The 27,606-nt window shown below is 37.0% G+C and overlaps 1 protein-coding gene across 1 annotated transcript in view; it reads right to left on the reverse strand.

Annotated features, from left to right (window-relative positions):
* Positions 1-3,516: 3,516 nt before the first annotated feature.
* MALRD1 (MAM and LDL receptor class A domain containing 1) overlaps positions 3,517-27,606 on the reverse strand; it is a 998,487-nt gene continuing 974,397 nt past the window's right edge. The window contains exons 32-33 of the mRNA XM_053715701.1: positions 13,084-13,149; positions 3,517-3,937 (exon numbers count right to left, since the gene is read on the reverse strand). Coding sequence (XP_053571676.1) covers positions 3,866-3,937; positions 13,084-13,149 — 138 coding nt within the window. The 3' untranslated portion in view covers positions 3,517-3,865. The remainder of the gene's footprint in view (positions 3,938-13,083; positions 13,150-27,606) is intronic.

The following is a 27,606-nucleotide window of genomic DNA, read 5'->3' on the forward strand; positions in this document are numbered from 1 at the left end:
CTATATATTATGAAATACTATTGATTTACAAATCATTCTTTATATGGCATTTGATATATTATGTAATGTGTGGCTTTAGAGTAGTGTTACGTTTATTGTTTCTTTTTAATATTTTCTCCTGTACAGGACCCAATGCAAATCAGTGATAATGCTTTGGAGTGAGCAGTATTTGACAGGTACTTCAGATGCAGTATAAAAAACTTTATTGCAGGAATCTATATAGTCAAATAAACAGAAAACCAGAGATCATATGAAATCAGGTGTGGCAAGTAAGAAAAGGTGTGCAGGCAACAGGCTGGTGGTCAGTTGTAAATAAAAGTGTACTCTAAAATGCAAGTCTATTCATCTCAAACAATTGATAAAATAAATATATTATTATTATTAACATCTATTTCCTGGACCCATTCCTTACTGCTGTATTCATATCTTGAAATAAGTCTGTCCTGTTTTTACTTTTTGTTTCCTTTAACAACAGATGAAATGCAAGATCTATGAATAGTGATATCTGCAATATTAGGACCACTGCCAAACGAATCAAACATGTCCTTCTTTGTGGTCATGATAGCTGGCATAGCAGAAATTCCTGCAAAATCAAATCTGCACATTAACTTCCTAAAGGTAATGGCAGGCTCTTTGTTAATACATAATTCTGCATATTCAAGCAGATTAAATATATTACTGTGTTAGGAGCAAATACTTTTGTTCTAATAAAAATAAAATAATACCTTTATTGTGGTATCTAGATATAAATGTTGTGCAAAGGTTCAACTACTAGGTTATGTATTATGTCATCACTATGCATTTTTAAATATTATGTCAGCAAATATCTAACTGGTGTCCATAGCAACCAGAGTAAATCTGTCTCTTTCTAGGAGGCAGTGAGCAGCTCTTTGTATTGCAAAAGTCATGTCATTTTGAAATTTAATGTGAATTTCCGTTAACTATATTGTAAACATAACCATCAGCTTCCATTAAGTTATACAAATAAAAAGTCTATTTGTTTTCATGCCTGGGAATTGCAACATTTAACACAGAGTCTACAAACTTTAGCACTGGCCTCTGTTATAGTTCCCTGATTCCCTCTACCCCAGTGGAGTGTGACATGTCTCTTTGCTTTGCTATGTTTATTAGCTTGTACTATGTTTCATTTTTACTTGGCTGTAAGGTACTGTGGTCAAGAGTCCAAGTGGTCTCCTCCTCTTCCCTGCAAAGAAAGGCCTCTTATTCAGTACACAAGAAACAGCTTACAACTCCCCTCAGAACTTGAAAGATGTAGTAAGTAAATCAGGCCAACCACTTGAGTTTTACATTAAGGTAAAGCGACCTGACGCCCTCATTTTTTCGGGGCAGTCCCAAATTTGGGAAGTCTCTGCCTAATTTTTCAGATGCCCTGAATTGTCCCTTCTTTTTCTTGAAGAGTGTTGCACTACTTATTTAGTGTAATATGGTCCAAAATGAGTGCTCCTACCCAATAGGGAATAGTGATTTCTTATGCTAAATAAGTTGTGCTAATGTTTGGTCCCTCTTATGCAAAATAAGTAGTGCTCATTTTGTGCCAGCTTGCATCTTATGCAGTTTGTAATGTCCCAGCTGAAAATGTGAGTGAACATTATTAAAGGGACATAATACCCATATGCTAAATCATTTGAAAGTGATGCAGCAACTGTAAAAAGCTAACAAGAAAAAATCACCTGAACATTTCTATGTAAAAAAGGAAGAAATGTTACCTTAAAATTTCTTCAGCTCTCCAGTGTAAGTGCTCTCTGAACAGTTATACTTCAGCTACTGTAGAGGTTAAAGTTGGGGAAAAAAATTGCCAATCCGCATCATCCGTGCTAAGGTCATGCTTTGCTTTGCTGTGATCTCATGATATTGCCCTGAAATCTTGTGAGATTTCATAGTAAACTTCCTTAAACTAAATAGGGAAATAACATGATTTTGCCAGCACATGTCATATGTGTTTCAAGATAAGCTTCTTCAAATTTACATGTACTTTCTGAATTGTGAAAGTTTAATTTTGACCTTACTTTCCCTTTAACTGCTTCGATGCACATGATGAGCTATGCACATTGTGGCCTGTGGATACATGACAAACCCTTTTCATCGTACAGGGAGATCGCTGATCAAATGCTGTTTTTTGGTGATCCCCGCACTACAGGCCGGGCATTGTTGGTGGCCTAGTCGTCATCACTGCCAGTGACATCACTACGTACATACGTCAGAAAGGGAGCAGAAATAGGAAGCTTAGTGTGGCTGCAATGGAGATGGATTGGGAGAGATTCTTCAATCCCCTCTATCTCAGCTCCCTGAGCAGCTACAAACCTCCAAGACCCCTCATTTGCAAGAGAATCACCTGGTGGTGGTCTTGGAGCAGTACCACACAGCAGATGTTTTAAAATTAAAGTTAAAAGAACACATGGGGATTTGCTTGGGAATGGGTCATTATATACTGTAAGTAATACAAATCTGGTATTGTAGAGACCCCAATCAAGTTTATTTTATAGTAGACAAGTCCCACTCTCAAAAAAAAAGAAAAAGAATTGTGATTGTATAGCCAGGTGATCGCTGTGGTAACAGTGAACACTTTGCAAGAATAAAAGTTCTTTTATTTCTGTACTGTACAATGCAATCTCTCTAATCTATATTATAAACCCCAACAGCTTGTATGGGCCCCTATTTCACATGTAGCTATCCTTGATGATAATATAGTCAGGAGATTACAGTAACAGTAGTGGTCATTCAATATTATTTACAAAAATCTAAGCAAAAAAATATACTTTTTTTTTTTAAAAGTTTTTGCCACAGCTATTTCACATGCCATGAACTATAAATATAATAGTATATTGTGAATATACTGCTGAAAAAGACAATATATAATTTGTGTATCACTCACTGAAATTTGACTTACAATAGGGTTTAAATGAAGGTAGCAAAAAGTTTAAAATTGCCTCTGCACAGGTATGAGGAGAGGCTTAGAAACAAAAGGATAAAGGGACATTAAAGTACAAGTCAGACACAGCATATAATTGTAGGCAACTTTATAATTTACTATTTAATTTGCCTATTCTATTGGCATCATTTGTTGAAAGGCAAACCTAGGTAGTCTCAGGAGCAGTAGTGCACTATTGGGAAATGAATGGTAGCAGCATCCATTTCATTGGCAGTCATTGGCTCTCTCAATGTGTTCTGCTAGCTCCCAGTAGTGCATTACTGCTCATTCAACAAAGAATACATTGAAAATGAAGCAAATTTAATGATAAAACTCAAAATTGGCAATTTGTTTAAAATTGTATACTTTATCTTAACCATGAAAGAAACATTTTTGGTTTCATGTCCCTTTAATCAGACTTTCCTAGATATGCTGATCATAGGTACACAGAGTCATTGCATACTGTAGTAATTGTTTCTATTAATGTGGTGAGTCATAAAAAAAACAACAACATAAAAATGAAAGCCAGGTTACTAGAACTAAACTGCACAAGTATATTTGATCAAAAATAGGGAAAAAAGGCCAAATATGTTTAAACAAGAAACATTAATTGTTTATTTCAAGTTAAAAACTCTAGATTTGACTTTAAGCAAACTGTTTTATTCACAGATTATATTGTGCAAAATGCTAGGTTTAAACAGATAATCTGCAATACATATTTCAGTGATGGTAATACTTTCCTTTTTATAACATGCAAAATGATGGCATTTATTTTTATATAAATCATAAACTGTTCATTACCTGCTGTGTTAAGATCAGCAGGTGGTACTTATATTAACAATATTTTCAGCTGGCCTGTAAATTATATTATAATTTGTCTGTTGAAAGTTTCACACTGAAAATTCAATATCAAGCCAAATTATTTTGACATTTAAATTAGTTTATTTCTTCTTCATAGCCATACAAAGGGTTTGGAAAGGAACAGATCTTCACCCCCCTCCTCATGCGCTGGAAAATAAAATAGATAACAGGATATTTAGGTAAAATATAGTTAGTGATTTTCTAATAAAATAATAAAAAAAAAAAAAACAATCATTAAACAAATAAGAAAACAAAAAAAATGTCTAATCCATAGGAACGAGCCCTAATTAAAACTGTTACAATATTTTTGAAAGGGTAAATGCAGTGTTCTCCAATCTCCACAGATACTTTTTGCATTACAAAGTAGCCAGATATGAACAGTGTAATACTTTGTAATAATATAAAATGTTCTGTGTTACAAAGCACAAAATAATAACATCATTTAATTTAATGATAATTGCTCAATAAACATTGAGAGAAAAAAAAATATTAGCTCATTTTAGCTCAATATTGTCTAAAATGTTTGCTGGGTGATCAGTAAACTCAGCCAGGTGGTGCACCCTTTAAAAAGGTTTGATTAATTAATCCCTCTTCTATAGAGAATACTGAGGTATTCGTATTTTTAATATAGGTGGAGGTTTCCGTTTGCAAAAACAGCGAACTCATATGACAAAATAAAAGTAAAGGATTTATTTGTAAACACATTGAAGGGGAAAAAAGTCTAAAATTCATTGCCCCTTTAATGTATGTTGAGGAAGCTATTCTCTAGTTAGTATTCTCAGACATGTAGTCCCCTGATGTGCTTATACATACAGATTGTATCAGTAAAGTAAATGCAGGTGTGACTGTGTAATATATATCATGCTTTAAGCACAATTTCATGTCTAAAATGTACTCAGCAGGGAAATGCAAGTACATTTTGATAGCTTCTAGATCTGTATTCATCTGTATAATGTTTGACAGATTGGAGGAATTCTTAAGGTTTAACACAACATACTGAGAGAAGAAAATGGAACTGGAAAACCTGTGTTAATCTCTCTTTTTCACACATTTTATTTTAAATATTGAAAGCATGTTTAAGAACCATGTGACAAAGTGGAGACTGCAGGGCATGTTAAATAATGAAGAATACAGATAAGCAGGGGAATGAATAAGGGATCAATGATCCATATGGACATTCAGCATATTCACTTATTTTCTAAGCTGCAACAGTAAAAAAGCTTATGATTTGTATGTAATTTTACAAAGAACATCTAGGGATTGTGTTCTGTTCCAAATGAGTTACTACTATTGAAAAATCACATTTCATTTTAAGTCCCAACTAAACTGTTCAGAAAATAGCAGTCAAAAAATACCTGTTATCCATAAATATTTTTATTGCCATAAATAGTTTCTTTCCATTAAGAGAACTTCTATACCTTCCAGTTTGTCACTGGTCTAGATTCATTAAAGCTTTTATAGGTTGTAAGGCAATAAGAGATCTGTGAAAAGTAGGGTTGCACCGATGCTAGTATCGGTAGCGATACAAAGTACTTGCACCAGTACTTTTACTCGTGCAAATGATCTGATACTTAAACCGATACATCCAGATCTTAGATCTTATCCATACGCCATCTTGTGGCATATTTTTAAACTTTATGTTCCCATTTCATTTAAAGCTGGAGTGGAGACTCAACTAAAAATTGTTCACTTTTGTTCTGCCAATAAAAATTGCTGTTATTTATATTATTGTACGTCTGAGAGCAGTGCTTCAAAAGCTGCTACTATACAGCTGGAAGCCTACCTGGGAGAGATCACTGTACCTCATTCAGGCAAACCCCTGAAGTACTGGGCAGTTAATAAACTGAGATTTAATGGCCCAAAAATATCTTTCTGACCCATGCAGTAATGTGGAAAGGGAAAGACTGTTCAGCTTAGCGTCAAATGTCCTTACTGATAAAAGAAACAGACTTTTAGCTGAACATGCAGAGATGCTTCTGTTCCTTAAAAATAACTTGCCACTAACTTTTGAAAAATGTATTCTAATTGCTAGATTGCTTGTTATACTGCTAGTTCTCATCTTGCACAAGTATGCTCAAAACATACTGTGCTCTGAGGAACATCCTTAGCTTATATAATTGCAGAAAGAGTGTTCATAGGACTTATTAAGTTAATTCCTATGAACAATCATCCTGCAATTATAGGACTAGATTACATTTGATTAGTAAGCTTTACCAATCCTCTGTTCATATTTCCAACTCCATAGACTTTAATGGAGTTGAAGATGTAATGAGAGCATTGGTAAAGCTTACCAATCAATTTAATCTATCCCATAGTGTTGTTCCCCATGATTAAACAGTGCACTGTTATATTTTTTACTGTATTGAACTTTTGGTTGGTTGTGATTTTACATTTGTTATGTATTGTTGTTATTATTAATATATTTTATTGTAATATTTTTATTTATAAACATGTTCTGTGAAATTTCTTTGAGATGTTACAACTTTGCGACAACAAGCAAACAAAACTGTTTTATTATTTCACTAGTCGATAAGCCTGCCCAGAGAGCAGTCTAATTATTTTTTAAACTACAGATGTAGAAACAACCTATTTTGTAACTCTTCTTCTATATAAATTTTTAAGCTACAGGTGTAGCAATACTATAATTATAATGGACTACTGTCTTAAATATCGCAATAAACATAATTAAACTAATAACCCCTAAACCACAAAATCCCCACATCGCAATAAACCTATTTACCCTATTAACCCCTAAACCGCAAAACTCCCACATCGCAACAAACCGAATTAACTTATTAACACTTTTAACCGCCAAAACCCACAACGCAAATAACTATTTAAATAACTAAGCACCCTAACCTAACACTCCCTTAAATTAACCCAAATTACCTAAACTAATAAATTCTAAAGTTACAAAAAATAAAAAAAATAAGTTTACAAAAAATAAAAAAAAGGCTAACATTACAGAAAATAAAAAATCAAATTACCAAATTTAACAAAATTCAACCTAATCCCTATGAAAATAAAAAAGCCACCCAAAATAAAAACACCCCCTACTCTAAGAATAAACTACCAGTAGCCCTTAAAAGGGCTTTTTGCAGGGGGGCATTGCCCCAAAATAATCAGCTCTTTTACAAAAAATACACAAAGCCCCCCTAAAAGTAAAATGCAAAAACCACCCAAAAAAAAAGAACCTAACACTATTAAACCTAAACTACCCATTGCCCTGAAAAGGGCATTTGTTTGGGCATTGCCCTTAAAAGGACAGTTAGCTCTTTTACTGCCCATCCCTAATCTAAATAAAACAAACCCCCCCAAAAAATCTTAAAAAAACCTAAATTTAACCTCCAGGTTGCTACTCACCGTTCCTGAAGTCCAGCGGAGAAGGTCCTGTTTCAGGCGGTGTAGTCTTCTGCCAAGCTTGACCTCTTCTTCTTCCAGGAACATCCTGCGTGGAGCAGAGCTGAAGACTGAAGACCGATGACCGCGGAGCTGAAGACCGGCAAACCTGGAACTGAAGACCGGCAACCCTGGAATTGAAGACTGGTGACCACAGAGCCATGGATCGTGGAGGATCCTCTTCATACGATCTCCGTCGTACACTGAATAGTGAATTCAAGGTGCGCGATTAAAGATGGTGTCCCTTGAAAACCTATTGGCTGATTTGATTCTTTAAATTCAAATCAGCCAATAGAATTTCACTTGCTCTCATCCTATTGGCTGATTTGGACAGCCAATAGGATTTGAGTTGGTCTAATCCTATTGGCTGATTTGAATTTGAAGAATAAAATCAGCCAATAGGAATTCAAGGGACACCATCTTTAATCGCGTACCTTGAATTCACTATTCAGTGTACGGCGGAGATCGTACGAAGATGTTCCTCCATGCTCCATGGCTCCGCGGTCACCGCTCTTCAGTTCTAGGGTTGCCGGTCTTCAGCTCCATGGTCATCGGTCTTCAGACTTCAGCTCCGCTCCGCGCAGGATGTTCCTGGAAGAAGAAGAGGTCGCGCTTGGAAGAAGAATTCACCGCCTGGAACAGGACCTTCTCCGCCGGACTTCAGGAACAGTGAGTAGCAACCTGACTTAGACTTAGGTTTTTTTAAGGTTTTTTTTTTGGGGGGGGGGGGTTATTTTGATTAGGGATGGGCAGTAAAAGAGCTAAATGCCCTTTTAAGGGCAATGCCCAAATAAATACCCTTTTCAGGACAATGGGTAGTTTAGGTTTTTTAGTTTTAGGTTCTATTATTTTGGGGGGTTTGGGGGGTGGGGTAGGTTTACTGTTAGGTGGGACTTTGTGTATTTTTTGTAAAAGAGCTGATTATCTTGGGACAATGCCCTGCAAAAAGTCCTTTTAAGGGCTACTGGTAGTTTATTCTTAGAGTAGGAGGTGTTTTTATTTTGGGGGGCTTTTTTATTTTCATAGGCCTAGATTTGGAGTTTGGCGGTAGCCGTGAAAACCAGCGTTAGAGGCTCCTAACGCTGGTTTTTGGCTACCGCCGGTATTTGGAGTCAGTCAGGAAAGGGTCTAACGCTCACTTTTCAGCCGCGACTTTTCCATACCGCAGATCCCCTTACGTCAATTGCGTATCCTATCTTTTCAATGGTATTTAGAGTCGTGGCTGAAGTGAGTGTTAGAATTCTAACGACAAAACTCCAGCCGCAGAAAAAAGTCAGTAGTTAAGAGCTTTCTGGGCTAACGCCGGTTTATAAAGCTCTTAACTACTGTGCTCTAAAGTACACTAACACCCATAAACTACCTATGTACCCCTAAACTGAGGTCCCCTCACATCGCTGCCACTCGATTAAATTTTTTTAACCCCTAATCTGCCGACCGCCACCTACGTTATACTTATGTACCCCTAATCTGCTGCCCCTAACACCGCCAACCCCTATATTATATTTATTAACCTCTAACCTGCCCCCCACAACGTCGCCGCCACCTACCTACAATAATTAACCCCTAATCTGCCGACCACAAAGAGCTGCCACCTACATTACAGCTATGTACCCCTAATCTGCTGCCCCTAACACCGCCGACCCCTATATTATATTTATTAACCCCTAATCTGCCCCCCTCAACGTCGCCTCCACCTGCCTACACTTATTAACCCCTAATCTGCCGAGCGGATCTCACCGCTACTATAATAAAGTTATTAACCCCTAATCTGCCGAGCGGATCTCACCGCTACTATAATAAAGTTATTAACCCCTAATCCGCCTCACTCCCGCCTCAATAACCCTATAATAAATAGTATTAACCCCTAATCTGCCCTCCCTAACATCGCCGACACCTAACTTCAATTATTAACCCCTAATCTGCCGACCGAATCTTGCCGCTATTCTAATAAATGTATTAACCCCTAAAGCTAAGTCTAACCCTAACACCCCCCTAAGTTAAATATAATTTAAATCTAACGAAATAAATGAACTCTTATTATATAAATTATTCCTATTTAAAGCTAAATACTTACCTGTAAAATAAACCCTAATATAGCTACAATATAAATTAAAATTATATTATAGCTATTTTAGGATTTATATTTATTTTACAGGTAACTTTGTATTTATTTTAACCAGGTACAATAGCTATTAAATAGTTAAGAACTATTTAATACTACCTAGTTAAAATAATTACAAAATTACCTGTAAAATAAATCCTAACCTAAGTTACAATTAAACCTAACACTACACTATCAATAAATTAATTAAATAAAATACCTACAATTATCTATAATTAAACCTAACACTACACTATCAATAAATTAATTAATTAAATACAATATCTACAAATAAATACAATGAAATAAACTAACTAAAGTACAAAAAATAAAAAAGAACTAAGTTACAAAAAATAAAAAAATATTTACAAACATAAGAAAAATATTACAACAATTTTAAACTAATTACACCTACTCTAACCCCCTAATAAAATAACAAAGCCCCCCAAAATAAAAAATGCCCTACCCTATTCTAAATTACAAAAGTTCAAAGCTCTTTTACCTTACCAGCCCTGAACAGGGCCCTTTGCGGGGCATGCCCCAAGAAATTCAGCTCTTTTTCCTGTAAAAAAACACATACAATACCCCCCCAAACATTACAACCCACCACCCACATACCCCTAATCTAACCCAAACCCCCCTTAAATAAACCTAACACTAAGCCTCTGAAGATCTTCCTACCTTGTCTTCACCTCACCGGGTATCCGATATCTTCATCTAAGCCCAAGCGGGGGCTAGACATCCATCATCCGACGGCTGAAGAAGTCCAGAAGAGGCTCCAAAGTCTTCATCCTATCCGGGAAGAAGAGTAGATCCGGACCGGCAACCATCTTCTTCCAAGCGGCATCTTCTATCTTCATCCGATGAGGACCGGCTCCATCTTGAAGACCTCCACCGCGGACCCATCTTCTTCCGACGACGACTTCCCGACGAATGACGGTTCCTTTAAGGGACGTCATCCAAGATGGCGTCCCTCGAATTCCGTTTGGCTAATAGGATTCTATCAGCCAATCGGAATTTAGGTAGGAAAATTCTGATTGGCTGATGGAATCAGCCAATCAGAATCAAGTTCAATCCGATTGGCTGATCCGATCAGCCAATCAGATTGAGCTTGCATTCTATTGGCTGATCGGAACAGCCAATAGAATGCGAGCTCAATCTGATTGGCTGATTGAATCAGCCAATCGGATTGAACTTGATTCTGATTGGCTGATTCCATCAGCCAATCAGAATTTTCCTACCTTAATTCCGATTGGCTGATAGAATCCTATCAGCCAATCGGAATTCGAGGGACGCCATCTTGGATGACGTCCCTTAAAGGAAGCCAGGACGGATCGGTGTGATACCCGGTGAGGTGAAGACAAGGTAGGAAGATCTTCAGGGGCTTAGTGTTAGGTTTATTTAAGTGGGGTTTGGGTTAGATTAGGGGTATGTGGGTGGTGGGTTGTAATGTTGGGGGGGGGGTATTGTATGTGTTTTTTTACAGGAAAAAGAGCTGAATTTCTTGGGGCATGCCCTGCAAAGGGCCCTGTTCAGGGCTGGTAAGGTAAAAGAGCTTTGAACTTTTGTAATTTAGAATAGGGTAGGGCATTTTTTTATTTTGGGGGGCTTTGTTATTTTATTAGGGGGCTTAGAGTGTTTCCTCATAGCAAACAATGGGGCTGCGTTAGGAGCTGAACGCAGCTTTTTTGCAGGTGTTAGGTTTTTTTTCAGATCAAACAGCCCCATTGTTTTCTATGGGGGAATCGTGCACGAGCACGTTTTTGAGGCTGGCCACTTCCGTAAGCAACTCTGGTATCGAGAGTTGAAGTTGCGTTAAATATGCTCTACGCTCCTTTTTTGGAGCCTAACGCAGCCATTCTGTGGACTCTCAATACCAGAGTTATTTAAAAGGTGCGGCCAGAAAAAAGCCAGCGTTAGCTAAGCGGGTCGTTACCGACAAAACTCTAAATCTAGCCGATAGGGATTAGGTTTAATTTTGTTAAATTTGGTCATTTGATTTTTTATTTTCTGTTGTGTTAGCTTTTTTTATTTTTTGTAAACTTAATTTTTTAAATTTTTGTAACTTTAGATTGTATTAGTTTAGGTAATTTGGGTTAATTTAAGGGGGTGTTAGGTCAGGGGGTGTTAGATTAGGGTACTTAGTTATTTAAATAGTTATTTGCATTGTGGGTTTTGGTGGTTTAAGGGGCTAATAAATTAATTAGGTTTATTGCGATGTGGGAGTTTTGTGGTTTGGGGTTAATAGGGTATATAGGTTTATTGCGATGTAGGGGTTTTGCGGTTTAGGGATTAATTGGATAATTAGGTTTATTGCGATGTGGGGGTTTTGCGGTTTAGAGGTTAATAGCGTAATTAGGTGTATTCCGATGTGGGGGGTTGACGGTTAAGTGATTAAGGGTTTAATTACTTTATTATTTAGCGATGTGGGGTTTGCGGTGTATGTGTTAGTACTTCATGTAAGAGATTTTTTTTATATATATATATTTCGTGCAGGCGGTGTTTTTTTTTTTTTTTAATACTTGATGCGGGCGGTTAGGGCGGTTAGATGGAAAATGATGTCCCTTCTGTGTATCTGAAGTAAAAGCTTAGGATAACTGGGAAATTTATCATGCCCAGAATCCTGGTGCATTTTTATGTATTACTATAATGATGTTGGTTTTTTTACCGTTATCTTCTATATATGTGTATATAGCTGTCTGAGTATCATCAAAACAGTATTAGAATTTAAGTCCAGTGAGTGCAAGCCCATTTGCTTTGGTATGTGTATGTGTGTGTATATTTACCTGACGTAAGCAAACAACCGCGATAAACCCCTTATCGCTCGGGCATAACTGTTAATGCGCTACTCTTAATCTGGCCCATAATGTTACTAAGCTGTGAACAAAATAAATGCTGAGAGGTTTTATGTACAAAATGCAAAATGTCATTCCTGATATTGCAACAATTCATTAATTGGGGAGTCTAACATTTGTAAATGTGTTTGCTCTTAAAGGGACAGTAAAGTCAAAACTAAACTTTCATGATTCAGATAGAACATTCAAATTTAAACAACTTTTCAATTTACTTCTATTATCAAATTTATGTTGTTCTCTTGTTATCCTTTGTTGAAGACTAATCCTAGGTAGGCTGATTGAAGCTTAAAGGCTCTTTTACTGCAAGATGGTTTAATATATGTGCACGCTACTGAGCTCCCCTATGATAACTCTTTAACAAAGGATACCAAGAGAACTAAGCAATATTGATAAAATAAGTCAATTGGAATGTTGTTTAAAATGTAATGTTCCATTCAATCAATTCAAGTTTTATTTTAACTTTACTGTCCCTTTAATTAATTTGTTCCCAGTGACTTGCTATACTAGCTGCAGAGTATTACATGTATTGAAGATCACTCCTCTAGGTTTTTTTTGTATTTGAAATAACTGGCTTTGCTAATTGTGACCAGTACCCTATGTAACCAAAAATATGCCTATTTAAATGGGCTGAGTCTAAATCTATAGCATACTTGATTATCTTATCTCTCCAAACACTAAGGCTAATACTTGGATACTGAATGATTCATTAGTTTCCCATTGAATTATTGTTGTGTTTAGAAAGGTATTAGAGTAATATCTTAGTCTCTCAGCATTACAATAAAATTAATGTTTATCTTTTCTGAACTACACAAAGAGCTGATCAGCTGTTCAATGCAACATATAAATGACACTTCCTTAATACATAAAGTGTATTATATAAAGACATACATATCATTTAAGGGGGATAAAATCTTTATAATAGTTGAATGTAAACCTACCTCCCGTGATATGTGAAGTGATAAACCATTGATATGAATATTAGAATGCAGGGTATTATCAGTCATCTAAAAAAAAATACATATTTAAATATGTTAACACAGAGTATAAATGAACAGAGGCATCTCTAGAGTAAGTGAGGCCTTAGGCAAAGCTCAGATGTGTGGCCCCTTGACACACAAAACAAACAGACACATATCAACGTACCCAAACATTATGAAATTCATAATACTCTTGGGTTTCCAGTGTTGCCACTGATTTGGGGCATATTTTACCAGAGAAAGCGAGCCCAGGGGGCAGATATGTCTCAGTAGGTGCAACAATTAAACTCGTTTTACATTTTTTATATTTTTTAATTAAAAAAGAAAAATAAATAGAATACAAATCACAAATAATGAAGTAAGATTTTATAAAATTCTTATAAAATTCTTGAATCTAATATATAAATGCATAAAAATACACAAAAACATTTTTTTTTTTTTAACTTTTCAGAATCAGTTAAAGTCCAGGGGTCAGCAACCTTCGGCTCCCAGATGTTTTGGAACAACATTTCCCACGATGCTGAGACACTCTTTAGGCTATCTGAGCATCATGGGAAATGTAGTTACAAAACATCTGGGAGCCGAAGGTTGCTGACCCCTGAGTTAAACCAATCCTAAAACAAGTAACAAGTATCAGACCACAACCCATTTCCATTTGACATATCATTATGTGCCAGCCTTCATGAGCAATGCAAAGTAGACCTGTAGTAGCAGGTTAGACCCCTATATAGATATATGCCCCCTTATGTCAAACGTATGCCACATCAGCTTCAGGCGAGATGCATTGTCAAACTGTAGCTATATTATGCCCAGTATATGCCAGACACATTGACCCTGCACCCACAGATGCATATCCCCCTAAAACCCATAATGGTGGGCAATATTAGAACCCCAGACAAGTTGTTTATTCTCCCGAAATCTCCTTTTGCTGCATGCTGGCTATTCATCACTCAGACCACTTTTATTATGAAGCACCATCAAATTCTACAACACTAGATACATATTCTTTGGAATATACAATACAATACATTTAGAGTTGATGATATAACCTGATACAGAAGGATATCTGCTTCAAAGAGCTTACAATCTAGAGTGACTATGTCAACCTATGTATGTAGTTTGGAGCCAGGTCTGGAAATTAGCTTAAAGGGACATGAAACAAAAAATATATATATTTCATGATTCAGATAGAGAATACAATTTTAAACAACATTCCGATTTACTTCTATTATTTAATTGGCTTCATTCTTGATATCCTTTGTTGAAGAAATAGCAATGTGCATGGCTGAGCCAATCACAAGAGAATCTATGTGCAACCACCAATCAGCAGCCACTGAGCCTATTTATATATGCTTTTGAACAAAGGATACCAAAATAATGAAGCAAATTAGATAATAGAAGTAAATTGGTCAGTTGTTTAAAATTGCATGCTCTTTCTAAATCACAAAGGAAACATTTGGGTTTTATGTCCCTTTAAATTAAATCTTTAACTTAGATTCTTTCACTTACTCATATTCACTAAAGTAAAAAAAATAAACGTTAATGATTTAGATAGAATATGCAATTTTAAACAGCTTTCCACTTTAAGATTAAATCTAAGCAGGTCCGGAATTAGCAATGCAGTACTGGGAGCTAGCTGAACACATCAGGTAAGCCAATGACAAGAGGCATATATGTGCAGCCACTAATCTTCAACTAGCTTATAGTAGTGCATTGGTTCTCCTAAGCGTACCTAGGTATACTTTTCAACAAAGGATAACAAAAAATAAAGCAAATTTTATAAATAAAAAATTAAATTGGAAGTTTTTTAAAAATGACATGCTCTATCTAAATCATGAAAATGTAATTTTGACTTTAATGTCCCTTTTACACTCAACTGGAGAAATAAAGCTTTGTAACCAGGTAATCCATATCATGCACTAGGCCTGAGCTTCTTGCTAAAATGCATATTTTTTTTCCCTTATCTTTTGTACAAAATAGTGGGAAACATTATTGAGGTAAACCACAGAGAAACATGAAGAACAATGACAATAAAAAGGATCATCCATACAGTATGAAATGACAGTGACAATAAAGGTCAGGAACATATGTGGCGTCCATTTCGAACATAGATATAACATTTTTATGCCAAATGCCAAAATGTATGGAACACAGAACCCTGAAATGTAAGACATTGTTATATTTGATTTATACAAAACTTACATATAAAATGAATGTAGAAATGAAGGAGAAAATCTATAGTATACAGTACTAGGATACCACGTATTTAAAAAATAGTGCAGCATGAGAAAAAATGATTCTATTACAAACAAAACAATGTAATCTTAGTGTCTGGATGCTAAATTTGTTTATCAGAGCAAACCTTCTATGCAAATTTGTGTTTGAAAAATGTATAAAATATTATTTTGGTGAATTAAATATTACAATTTCTATTTATCTGCAAATGTAATTGCTGGTACAGACTTATCTTCCTACATTGTGCTGCATGTATATCCCTTTCAGATCCTTCTGGCAGCAAAGCTGATCTAATAACCAGAAGTTCTGGGGCAAATATTGGATTATGTTACCTCTAAATAGTAGAAATTAATAGGACATTAAACTACTGAGCCCAACTACAAAAGAATGGTTACTTCTCGCCATGTTATTACATTTCCTCCTTTCACGTTCACCTTTGTTACAAAGGCTAATTTAGATGATGAGTGCTCATTATGTACACACTTTCCCAGTAGGCACTTTGCCTTCATCCTTATCCACATTTCCTCCTGTGTCTGCAGTTGTTTTCAAAACCGTTCACCTTTTTTTAAATTTTTTATTTAATAATGTTTATTGAGGTAGCAATGACATACAAGAACAAACTTATACAATTGTCATGGCAACACGCCTTTCAAAATAAATCCTTACTTATGCATTTAACACAAAAGGCATGTCCTAGGGACCATAAATAATATTGGATCCTAAACAATAAGGAAATATAAACGGCCATGAGTGGCACCTCTTTTTACAAACATACATTTTCGATTGGACATCAAACATATAATTTAGCAAAAGTTAACTATACGGCCTAGCTTCCGTGGAGGGATTCTAAGTAGGAAGAAGTAGGCCTTTGTCTGTCCATGAGATTCACAACAGAATATAAAATTAGATAATATAACAGAGAGAGTACTATTATTCACTTGGTTTATGGACCCCTCTCAAAACATGGGAAATACACATAAGATAAATGTTGGGGTATTTATCAGGTGGGACCCTCTAGGACCCCACACACTCATATATTTCTATGTAAACATAGGTATAAATTATATAGTCCACTTTTGGACCTATAGTATGATATTCAAATCATTATATAAGTCATATGCCTAATACCTATTTCCCCATCAATTATTATCAGCACCTGGTAGGATATTGTCCCTAAGTACTATATAGGGGCCTCTCATAGCCCCTCGCTTTTCGCCTAATATTAAAAGGGGGATTTTAGGGGAAAAAAGATATAGGGTCACTTTTGCACCCACACTAGTATATAGAGAATATCTCATTAAGATATGCACAAAACCTTTAGTTCACCATTATACCATGTACCTATAGCGCTGTTAATTGCATAATTTTGTCTATGAAGTATAATGTTTATATGTAGTCCCAGTAGGTTGAATTCCCTTATGGGCTTCTGCATATATTATATAACCTTGGTTCAGTAGAAAATATATCAGTCCATACACTCCCTCAACGTCTCATATTGCAGTGCATCATAGTTAGGGAGTCGAAGTTGCATTAAGAATAACAGAGTAAAATGAGAAAATGCATACATAAAATATTAAGAGTAACGTTATGAACCTAACTCCTGTTAACAAGTCATAAATACTTAGCTTTTAGAAAAGCGCTGATTCCCTTCAAAAGAAACCACACACAGATGCAAGTAAAGTGCAAAGGCTGTATACACATGGAGGCACACAATTTATGCATCAATCCCATCTGACAGAATATAGCATCGGTTCAGTAGAGAATATCTCAGTCCATACACTCCCTCAACCTCTCATAATGCAGTGCTTCATAGTTAGGGAGTCCAAGTTGCATTCAGAATAACAGGATAAAATGAAAACATGCATACAAAAAATATTAAGGATAACGTTATAAACCTAACTCATGGTAACATGTCAAATACTTAACTTTTAGGAAAGTGCTGCTTCCCTTTAAAGGAAACTATACACAGATATGAGCCAAGTGCTGAGGCTGTATACATATGGAGGCACACAATTTATACATCGGTCACATCTAATGGGATATAGTATGGTGCTGAGTGGGTAGTGCAAATTGTCCACATGAATGTCTCACTTAAATCTCACTGATGCAGCAAAAGAGTCACAACTGGAAAGTTTTGTCCACACACTCAATGTGCAGTTCTGCAACATATACCCTATCTGTATGTATGTTCCCCTACGCACACAGCCCCTCAACTCCCTTGACATCTACTTAAATTGAGAGACCACTTTCCCGGCATGGAGGCATTCTAAAAATTAACATTTAAGGAGCTCAGACTGCCAGCGTGATTAGCGGTCCCAGAATCCTGCCCCTAAGCTAACCCCCCCCTCCTCTCCAGGCTATTTGGGCTGGTGGGTGTAAAATAGATTGAGAGGTCAGCCACAGATCTCGAGCCGCAACAGAGCTGCGCACACAGGAGCCGTCCGCTCTCCCAGGCACTGCTGCAGCCCGAAAACCTGCAAGAAAGTAGGAGTCAGTGCCACCTGTCTGTTTAGGAAAATCCTTTCTAATATTAGCAATGTGCGTCTCAGAAATTGTAAAGTCGCCGTCCTGCAGCAGAATTGGCTCCCCGTCAGCTTGTATGTCATTCTCCTGCTTAGTGCTGCTCCGCAGCAGCTCCCGCTGAAAAGAGACAGCCTTATCTGTTCTGAATTCAGGGCCTAGCTTGATAGGTTGGAGGCTAGCCGTAGATAATTGCATAGCTGATTGTAGCTCGTATGGGCTGTGGGGAGACTCGGCTCCAAAGCCGGAAAATTCACATGGCAGCTTAGAGCTCATATTGTATTCTGACTCCACCTGCAGCTCCCCTGTCTCAAGCACCTAGCTCTGTGTGTGATCCACCACGGGGAAAGCACGGCACCCATTTACTTGCGTGGTATCATGTTGTAGGCAGCAATCCATCTCCCCAGCCATATTAGACTCTGCAATGGTATCTTCTGCACCCTGCGCTTATGCGATTGCCATGAGTCAGTCAAATCGTAGCTGTATTTTTCTGTCATATTCAGCAAACAAGGCTTGTACCTTTAGGTATAAGGACTCTTCCATGGTCAAAAAATGTTATAGATGTTGGGCAGAGAATTTCAACAGTCTCTGCTTACCCGGTTTCCCGGGGGGGGAGCTGAGCTCTCTCTTCTTAGAGGCCGCCAGAGACACTCAGCGGTCCAGTCTGGGAAGTCCTGTTGTAGTATTAATATATTTATATGGTTCCATTCAGCAAGATATCCCCTATGTCCTGAGATCTGAATCCCTGCTGGATGGCTATTAAATCTCCAGATTGCAGGCGGAATGTAACATTGAGTAACAGAGCTCCCAGTTTAGTAGTCATCTTAGACCGTAGCCCAGACCCCCCCCCCCCCGTTCACCTATTTTAATACCTTAATTCAAACAGACTTGCTGCATATTTTGAAGCAGTTCACCTTCAAATCTGCATCCATGCGCTCAAAGCCACCAGGTATGTTCTCGCTTATTTAGAGAGAAATGCAAAGAAAATATGCAGGGTATAAATCAGGTATATGGACATTGATTTTTAGGTGGAAAGATATAGCTATATATATATACTGTATATGTGTGTAGATAGATAGATTTATCTAGAGGTCAAAAACATATTGTTTTACAAATGTGTATATCTTTATACTTTGGGTATGTAATAGCTATACAGGTCTATGTATGTGTATATATATATATATATATATATATATATATATATATATATTTGCACATAGCCATATTAATTAATAGCCATATTAATTAATTCATTAATTATATATTTTAAACCTATAGCTTTATTGTGTTATTACTGTTTTTTAAAAGGAAGTCACACACTCCCAGTATAAAGATATAAGCATGTATATAATCATTTGTTATTTTCCTTTTTTGCAGCAAAAAATGTAATACATTTTTAATACATTTAAATCTAATAAATAAGATTCCTAGCTGGGTCATCAGAGGTGGCATCTGTGGTCTCGATTTTTTGTGACCGTGCTCTCAAGTTCAGTAGTAGTGATAATAGGCAGAATTGCATGGATGCCTCAAGCCTTCTATTCTGCTTGAAAACTCAAATGTTCTGTTCTCCAAAGCAGTTGGCGAGTTTTTTGGAGTGAGGTTTGACGCAAAGCATGAAAAATTGCTTGCATTTGAAAAGCGTTTTGAACAAAACGCTAGGCAAAGGCATGAAAACATTTAATTGTGTAATTTTCATGCAATGTTTCATGAAGCCGGCAATAGGTGGCGTGAATCATGTTTGTGCTTGAAAATTTTTGTGCGTTGCTTGATTTTAATTACTGTAGCCTAATTTTGAGCTGAGTTTTGCTGTGAAATGGCAGGTTCGCTTGATTTTGAATAGGAACCTTTAAAAGTGCCAGATTCTGAAGCTCCACCTCTTTATACTAGCAGCCTCCATCTTGGAACTAAGGTACAGTATTTGCACTCTCTGTGAGAGAAGGGATGCACACTCACAAATCAGTGATGTTGCCAGCTTTTTACAAGCGGACAGGATTCACAAGTTGTGAAGCTCTCCGCACTTGATCACAAAATTGTGGGGCAGAAACGTTTCCCATATTTATCATTGAACTAGGGATCACCCGTGCAATACCACCCCCTACCCTTACGCAACCAATTGCTTGAGAGTAGGGCTTGTCAATCACCCCGGTCGAATGAATCCAAGATGATTTTCATCCGTCAACTCCAGTTGTTTTAACCGCTGCTTCATAAATATTAGTTGCAGGCTCAAATGAGCAAGACTGCAACCAATCAGGGGCATTCACCTCTTCATAAATCGTGCCCAAAATATATATCAAAGAAACACTCAGCAATAATATAGCGCAGTGCATTCACTGAAAAATGGAAACTCCTGCTCTGTATCGTCAACCCTAATCCAAAGCACATTATTATTCAGCTCTGTGAATGTGCTCTGCTTCTGTCACAGGATATGAGAATACCTCTACTCTAAGATGGGGGCACCCAGTATGAAGAGGCAGAGCTTCACCAACTGGCAACTTTAATGGGTTAAAAAAGGAAAATGGTTTTGAAGGGAGATGGAGGAAAAGCAATGATAATCAAGAGGGTTCCTTATATTTCTATTGTATAATTAGTGGTGTAGCCTTGGCGAGTGGGCGGCACAGAGATATTCCTTGTGCATGTAGAAAGTTTTCTCGCAGTTGTCATCGTAATTCTTAAAGCAGACAAGAAAGTTTCAGAAAATGGAATGTGCTTTTTCAACTGATAGAAAGACATGTTTACTTTATCTTCAATTAATTTCAGTTTTGCAAACTAAAAACAGATTCATTGGTTTAAATTTCCTTAAAAAAATGTTGCTTTCTGTGCTGTATGTTTTCCTGTCACATCCACTCTCCCATGTAAGATTCTGCATTTATTACTTTCTATAGAAGTCAGCTTGCAATTGGCCAGGACATCGACAATCAGTCCCTTTTCTCAGAGAGTCCTGAGAGGGTTACTATGATATTTCTTGTCATGTTTACGATTGGCCCTTGTTCTCCTTAATAAGAATGCATATCTAAGTATGCAAACATTATAAGAATTATTATTGGACTTTATTATAAAGAATCCTGTGATAAAGTAACTTATTTCTCCATGCTATGGTACACCCATAGCATATGACACTTGTTGACTTTGGATAATAAGAAAACTTTTTAACATTATGGGGCTGAATTATAAAGCTCCGAATGGAACTTGATGTCCCTGTTTCCGCGCGAGCCTAAAGACCGCTGCTCCATAACTTGTCCACCTGCTGTGAGGCCGCGGACAGAAATCAACCTGATCAAACACGATCTGGTTGATTGACACCTTCTGCTAGTAACCGATTGGCCGCGAATCTACAGGGTGCGGCATTGCACAAGCAGTTCACAAGAACTGCGTGTGTAATGATACATGCCGACAGCATATGCTGTCAGCATTTATTGATGTGCGGAGGACGTGATACGCTACATCGTATCATGTCCGCTTGCACATTGATAAATAGGCCCCTATATGCAAATTGGTGGCACGCAGCAAAACTCTTATTAACATATTTTTGTGTGGGGTGGTAGGCACTCTAGATTATAAAGTAACCTTTCATCATCCTAAAAAGACAGAAAAGCAAATGCACACAACATAAGTTAAGTGAAAGTGAGGATTAAACATATTGAGCAGCATGCTGACCTAGATAACAGGTAAAAGCCAACTGCAAAATCTTTCTCTCAAAATTATGAACCACTTTGTGCAACATTTTGGCAAGCATGTTATCTTTTGATTACATTATTTATAAGCATCCAGTTTCACCCTGCCTTTGTTTTGTTTTTTTCTCTCTGCGGCACTACACAACCTTTTAGTAAATCAGGAATTCTATCCTCAAAGGAGAGTTATAAAAAATCCATAAGGTACTGCCTTTTCATAAGAAAGCTCATGAGAAGTCTTAATGGCACAAATTGCTCAGAACCATAATTTATGGCAGATGTTTTTGCTGTTAGGCAGTAACATCCTTAGCATGAAACGTTATTTAAAGACTAAAAAAGATACTTCCCCTACCTGATAATGACATAGCAGGAGCAAAAAATGAAGTATTTGTGTTTGTGATTTACAAATAAATATATAGCACTCAGTATCACACCCTAGAGGAACTTGTTGTACACACGAGCAGCACATCATTTTAAATATGGTGGCTTACTGGCATAAAAAAAGCTTTAACTAGGTGTTTGAGTAGGGTAAGCTACTCAACCCATAATGTGTCGCTCTTCTAAATTCAACATGATTTTCTACTGCCTACCGCCCTGGTTTTACCTGCATATACAGCTTTATTACTTCCTATGTACACTTATGCAGCTGATTCACTAAAGCTCACTAATGTCAGCTGCATAGACTAACTTAAGGACTGGTGTTGCGAGGCTGGAGAGACCCCTTTAGTGAATTTTGTCCACTTTTATTTAAAGGAGAATATTCTAGGAAAAAACAGCCATTTCCAGCAAGAACTTTACTAAGACAGGAAAGATAGCTTTTTATTTAAAGGGAAATAATAGCAGAAAAACAATATTGTTTGGTGGAGTTGCAACTTTCAGATTTAAAAAGATATGTATTGTGAGTGCACACAAAAAAGTACACACACTATTATTGACAATACGACGGCATACAGATAAAGGCATTCATGTATTTTCCTAGACTATAGTGTACACTAAAAGAAAAGGAATTGCTATGTGTTAAAACCTTCTAAAAGTGTGTAATTGTATATTTGCATGAAAATCATATGAAAGCTTGTATCTTTATGTATAAAGCTAGTTGCTGATAGGTGGCTGCACATGTATGCCTAATGTGATTGGTTACCACAATGTGTTCAGTTAGTTCCCAGTACTGCATTGTTGTTCCTTCAACAAATGATATCAAAAGAATGGAGCAAATGTCATATTATAGGTAAATTGGAAAGATCTTTAAAATTGTATGCTCTATCTGAATCCTAAAAGGAACATTTCGGGGTTAATGTTCCTTTAAGCTTGTAAATTGTCATTTATTCAGAATTGTTTTAGGGAAAACAATGCTTTATGTATGTGGGGGAAAAAAGCTTTATATTTAAAATGATATGAAATTGTTTTTTTGGCTCTGTTTACTCTAATGGATTTCTCCAGAAAGCAGAACTTTTATAGCATAATAAGAAGCAAATTTGTGTGGCCAAGACACTTAAGCTTGGTTTTTGAATAGCAATTCCAGACAATGTCCTCCATGTATTTAACCTTCATCAAGTTAAAGGGAACCGTGGTGAACAGATCTGTGTCACATCAAGTACATAAAAAAATGGACACAATAATAGCTAATGAATGATAAATTAGATGAGAATATGTAAATGTATCAAACTCTCTTCCTACTTGGCATTTGTCAGATCACATAATGAAAATGTACACAATCTCACGGCACCAGCACACAGTGTCACATTTATAAATAAGTGCACAAGGACAGTACAGTATTTCTTTTTTTTGCATCAAGGGAGGCTGTAGTGAAAGCATTTAAAGAAGATAGCTTCAGCAGAGTATGGGCAAACAAAATGTAGTAGAAATGTCCAGTTTTCCTAGCAGCAGAATGCAGTAAAAGTTACTGGTTCTAAATCATCCTGGATTTCATTAAAAAGGGACAAAATGTATTGAAGTGTCAAATGGAATCTGCACATTTCATGGGCTCTAAGTGCTTCCACTCCACATTGAGGCAGAAAGACCCTAGGGACCCTTATGCATCTTCTTTGACAGGCACTTTATTCCCTTTGCTGTAGGGCACGATAGTGTCTCCTGCGTCTTCTAAGTAAAAGGATAGCGAACAGACTAAAGACCAACTTTTCCATGTATGCTCCACAAGATAAAAAAAAGGAAAACATTATGCTTACCTGATAAATTCGTTCTTTCATGGAGGTGAGAGTCCACGATCCATTACTCCTAGAAATGACTCCTGCCAGCCACTAGGAGGAGGAAAGATTCCAAATCAGTCTGACATATAGCCAAGCCAATAAGGTAGGAAAAGTAATAAGAGCAAAAAAACAGGAGCAGGAATAATAGATGTGAGCAAAAATACACCAAAACAACAGGGTGGAGTCTCATGGACTCTCACCAACATAAATTAAATGAAATTATCAGGTTAGCATAAATTGCTTTCTTTCATACAGGTGGTGAGAGTCCATGATCCATTACTCCTAGGAGCTAATACCCAAGCAATGGAGTCCATGAGTAATGAGAAATAAGTGTGAGATAAAAAGAACATATTTTTTTCACAATGAAACAAAATCCACTATCTAAAAAATAAAAAAAAGAATAAACAGGATATATATTCTACTGATCTGGTTGAATGAGTAGTAATCTAAGTGAAGGCTGTCCCACTTCCAAGTAAAACTATGGATCAACAAGTTTTAACCATAAAGCCAAGAAATGGCTGAAGCTTTCTGCCCCTTTCTGTAACTGGAAAAAAGAACAAACAAACTAGAAGTTTGCCTGCAAACCCTAGAAGCAACTGCATAATACTTCAAGACTCTTACAACATCCAAGTTATGAAGAAGCCTCTCTAAAGAACTCTTAGGATTAGGACAAAAAAAGGAGCAACACATTCCTGACTTATTTTACCCGGAGACAAAACCTTAAACTGCCTTATCCTGACGAAAAACAAGATAATGAGGATCACAGGAAAGAGCAGAAAACTCAGAGACTCTTCTAGCAGAAGAGAAAGCCAAAAGAAAAAACAGAGGCTTCATAACCATTTTATGCATAGGGGCATATTTATCAAGCTCTGTATGGAGCTTGATGCCCCTTGTTTCCGGCGAGCCTATAGGCTTGCCGGAAACAGAAGTTATGAAGCAGTGGTTTAAAGACTGCTGCTCCATAACTTGTCTGCCTGCTCCGAGGCCACGGACAGAAATCAACCCGACCGAAATACGATCGGTTGATTGAAACCCCCTGCTAGCAGCCGATTGGCCGCGAATCTACAGGGGGCGGCTTTGCACAAGCAGTTCACAAGAACTTCTGGTGCAGTGATAAATGCTGACAGAGTATGCTATTGGCATTTATCGATGTGCAGCGGACATGATACGCTACTTTGCATCATGTCCGCTCGCACATTAATAAATATATATAGACTCAAAAAGGAGGAGCCTGCAAGACCTTCAATACCAAAATAAGATACCAAGGAGAAGAACTTGGCTTAATAACAGGTTAAATTCTAACCAAAGCTACAACAAAACCATGAATGTCATGAAGATTATATTCTTCTGTAAAAAAATATGTAAAGAGCGGAAATCTGACCTTTCAAAGAGCTGGCAGATAAAACTTTATCTAAACCATACTGCAAAAATAGCAAAATCCTAGAAATTCTAAAAGAATCCCAGAAAAAATCATCCAAGATCCATACACCAAGAAATAAAGGTGTTCCAGACCTTAAAATAAATCTTCCTAGTTCCAGACTTGCGGGTCTGTATCAAAGTCTCAATAACAGAAACAAAAAGCTCCTCTCCCTGGGAAATAACCTCTTAATTTCCATGCCATAAAGCTTAAAGATTTGAGATTCTGATAGAAAAATTAACCTTTAAACAGAGGATCCGGAGACACAGCGGACGTCAACATTGAGGGCAACTGGACATCTGAAGCAACTCTGCATACCAACTCTGCAAGGCAAAGCCAGAGCAATCAGGATTACTGATAATTTATCTTTCCTGGTCCTGGTAATCACACTGTAAGAAGAACCAGAGTAGAAAAAACATAGGCTAGCCAAAATTAACATGGAGCTTCCAAAGCATCCACACACTCTGAATGATGGTCCCTGGACCTTGCATAGTATTTGGGAAGTTTGTTGTACAACTGAGACAACCATCAGATCTATATCTGGGAGAGCCCAAAGATCCACTATCTGTTTGAAAACATCCAGATGAAGAGACTGATAACTGAAAAAAAATCTGCTTCCCAGTTGTCCACTCCTGATAATATGAACTGCAGAAATCAGACAACAAAAAAGCTTCTGCCCAGGAAAAAAATTGTGACACTTCCTTCATAGCTAGCAAACTGCGAATTCCCTCCTGATGAATGATGTAAGCCACTGCTGTGACATTGTCTGTCTGAAAGATAAGACTCCCTTAGAAACTAGCACAACATTTTACAACATTTATTGGCGACTTTGCCTCACAAGGAAACCAAACCCTTTGTGCCCTCTGAGCCCCAGATGACCCCTAACCTTAAAGACTTCCATCTGTAAAGATTACATTCCAATTAGAACTAGCAAAAGAAGCCCCTGTATAAAAAGCTGATGATTCAGCCACCAAGACAGAGACTGACTAGGTCTGTGATTTTTAATAAAAAAAAATAATTAATCTATCTGAACTCCCACAAAAACAACCCTTGTCTGAGGAACCAGAGAACTCAATGAAAAACTGATTCTCCAAACATGTTGTTGAAGAAACAACAGACTATATGTATGAGACTCTTCTAAATGTAAAGATATCATGCAGGTACGAAAACACCACAATACCCTGAATTCTGATTACAGACTATAGGGTTCCCAGAACCTTAGAGAATATACCGGAAGCTGTAGCCAGACAAAAAAAGAAAGCAACAAACTAAATGTAGCCACCAATCAGCAAGTGCTACCCAGGGTTCTGAACCAAAAATAGGCCGGCTCCTAAGCTTACATTCCTCCTTTTTCAAATAAAGATAGCAAGAGAATGAAGAAAAAAAAATATAAAAGGAGTAAATTAGAAAGTTGCTTAAAATTCCATGCTCTATCTGAATCATGAAAGAAAACATTTGGGTCTAGTGTCCCTTTATAATCTATTTTGGACATAAACTGAACTAGCTGAACAAAAGGTAAAATAGTTTGAATAATTTTCCTTCTGAAAGAAAGAACTCTGGGAAACTACTTCAGATCCAAAAACTAGCCTGAATATTCCATCCTTCTTTGGAACAATGAAGAGATTTGAATGTAAATACTATTCCCTGTTCTAAGAGAGGAACAGGAACAATCACCCCGATAGTTATAAGATCCAAAACTGACTGAGAAAAGGCCTGATCCGTCACAGGAGTATTTGGAAGAGTAGGCAGACAAAACCTTCCTCTGGAAGGCCTTGTTCTGGAAACCTATCTGAACAGACAGAAACCAAGCCCCCTGAAAAAGGTGCAACTTTTCCCCTACCAGAGCCTCTTGAACAGGGGCTGTTCCTTCATGCAGACTTGGATGATGAAGTAGATTTTTCTGACTGCTAGACTTGTTCCAACTTGAAATAGGAGTGCCGACCGGACATCGCCGCCACTTTAATAAATGTATTAACCCCTAAACCGCCGCACTCCCGCCTCGCAAACACTTGATAAAATTTTATTAACCCCTAATCTGCCGTCCCTAATATCGCCGACACCTATCTACATTTATTAACCCCTAAACCTAAGTCTACCCCCCTAACTTAAATATAATTTAAATTAAACTAAATAAATTTACTACAATTAAATAAATTATTCCTATTTAAAACTAAATACTTACTGATAATAGTTACATTATAGCTATTTTAGGATTTATCTTTATTTTACAGGCAACTTTGTATTTATTTTAACGGCGCCTCTCTCAGGTAATGGACTTAATGTCTAAACTCTATGAATACTACTCTCCTTTATCCCTAGACACGTGAATCATTTTATATACAGTACATAAATATCTAGAATGGGTTTATCTTTGTCATATTTGTAATTGTCCCTATGACATAGGTTATATTGTTTTGCAGGGTTTGGTGAAAATGAA

Source organism: Bombina bombina, chromosome 5 (genome assembly GCF_027579735.1).
Source record: "Bombina bombina isolate aBomBom1 chromosome 5, aBomBom1.pri, whole genome shotgun sequence".
Classification (NCBI taxonomy): domain Eukaryota; kingdom Metazoa; phylum Chordata; class Amphibia; order Anura; family Bombinatoridae; genus Bombina; species Bombina bombina.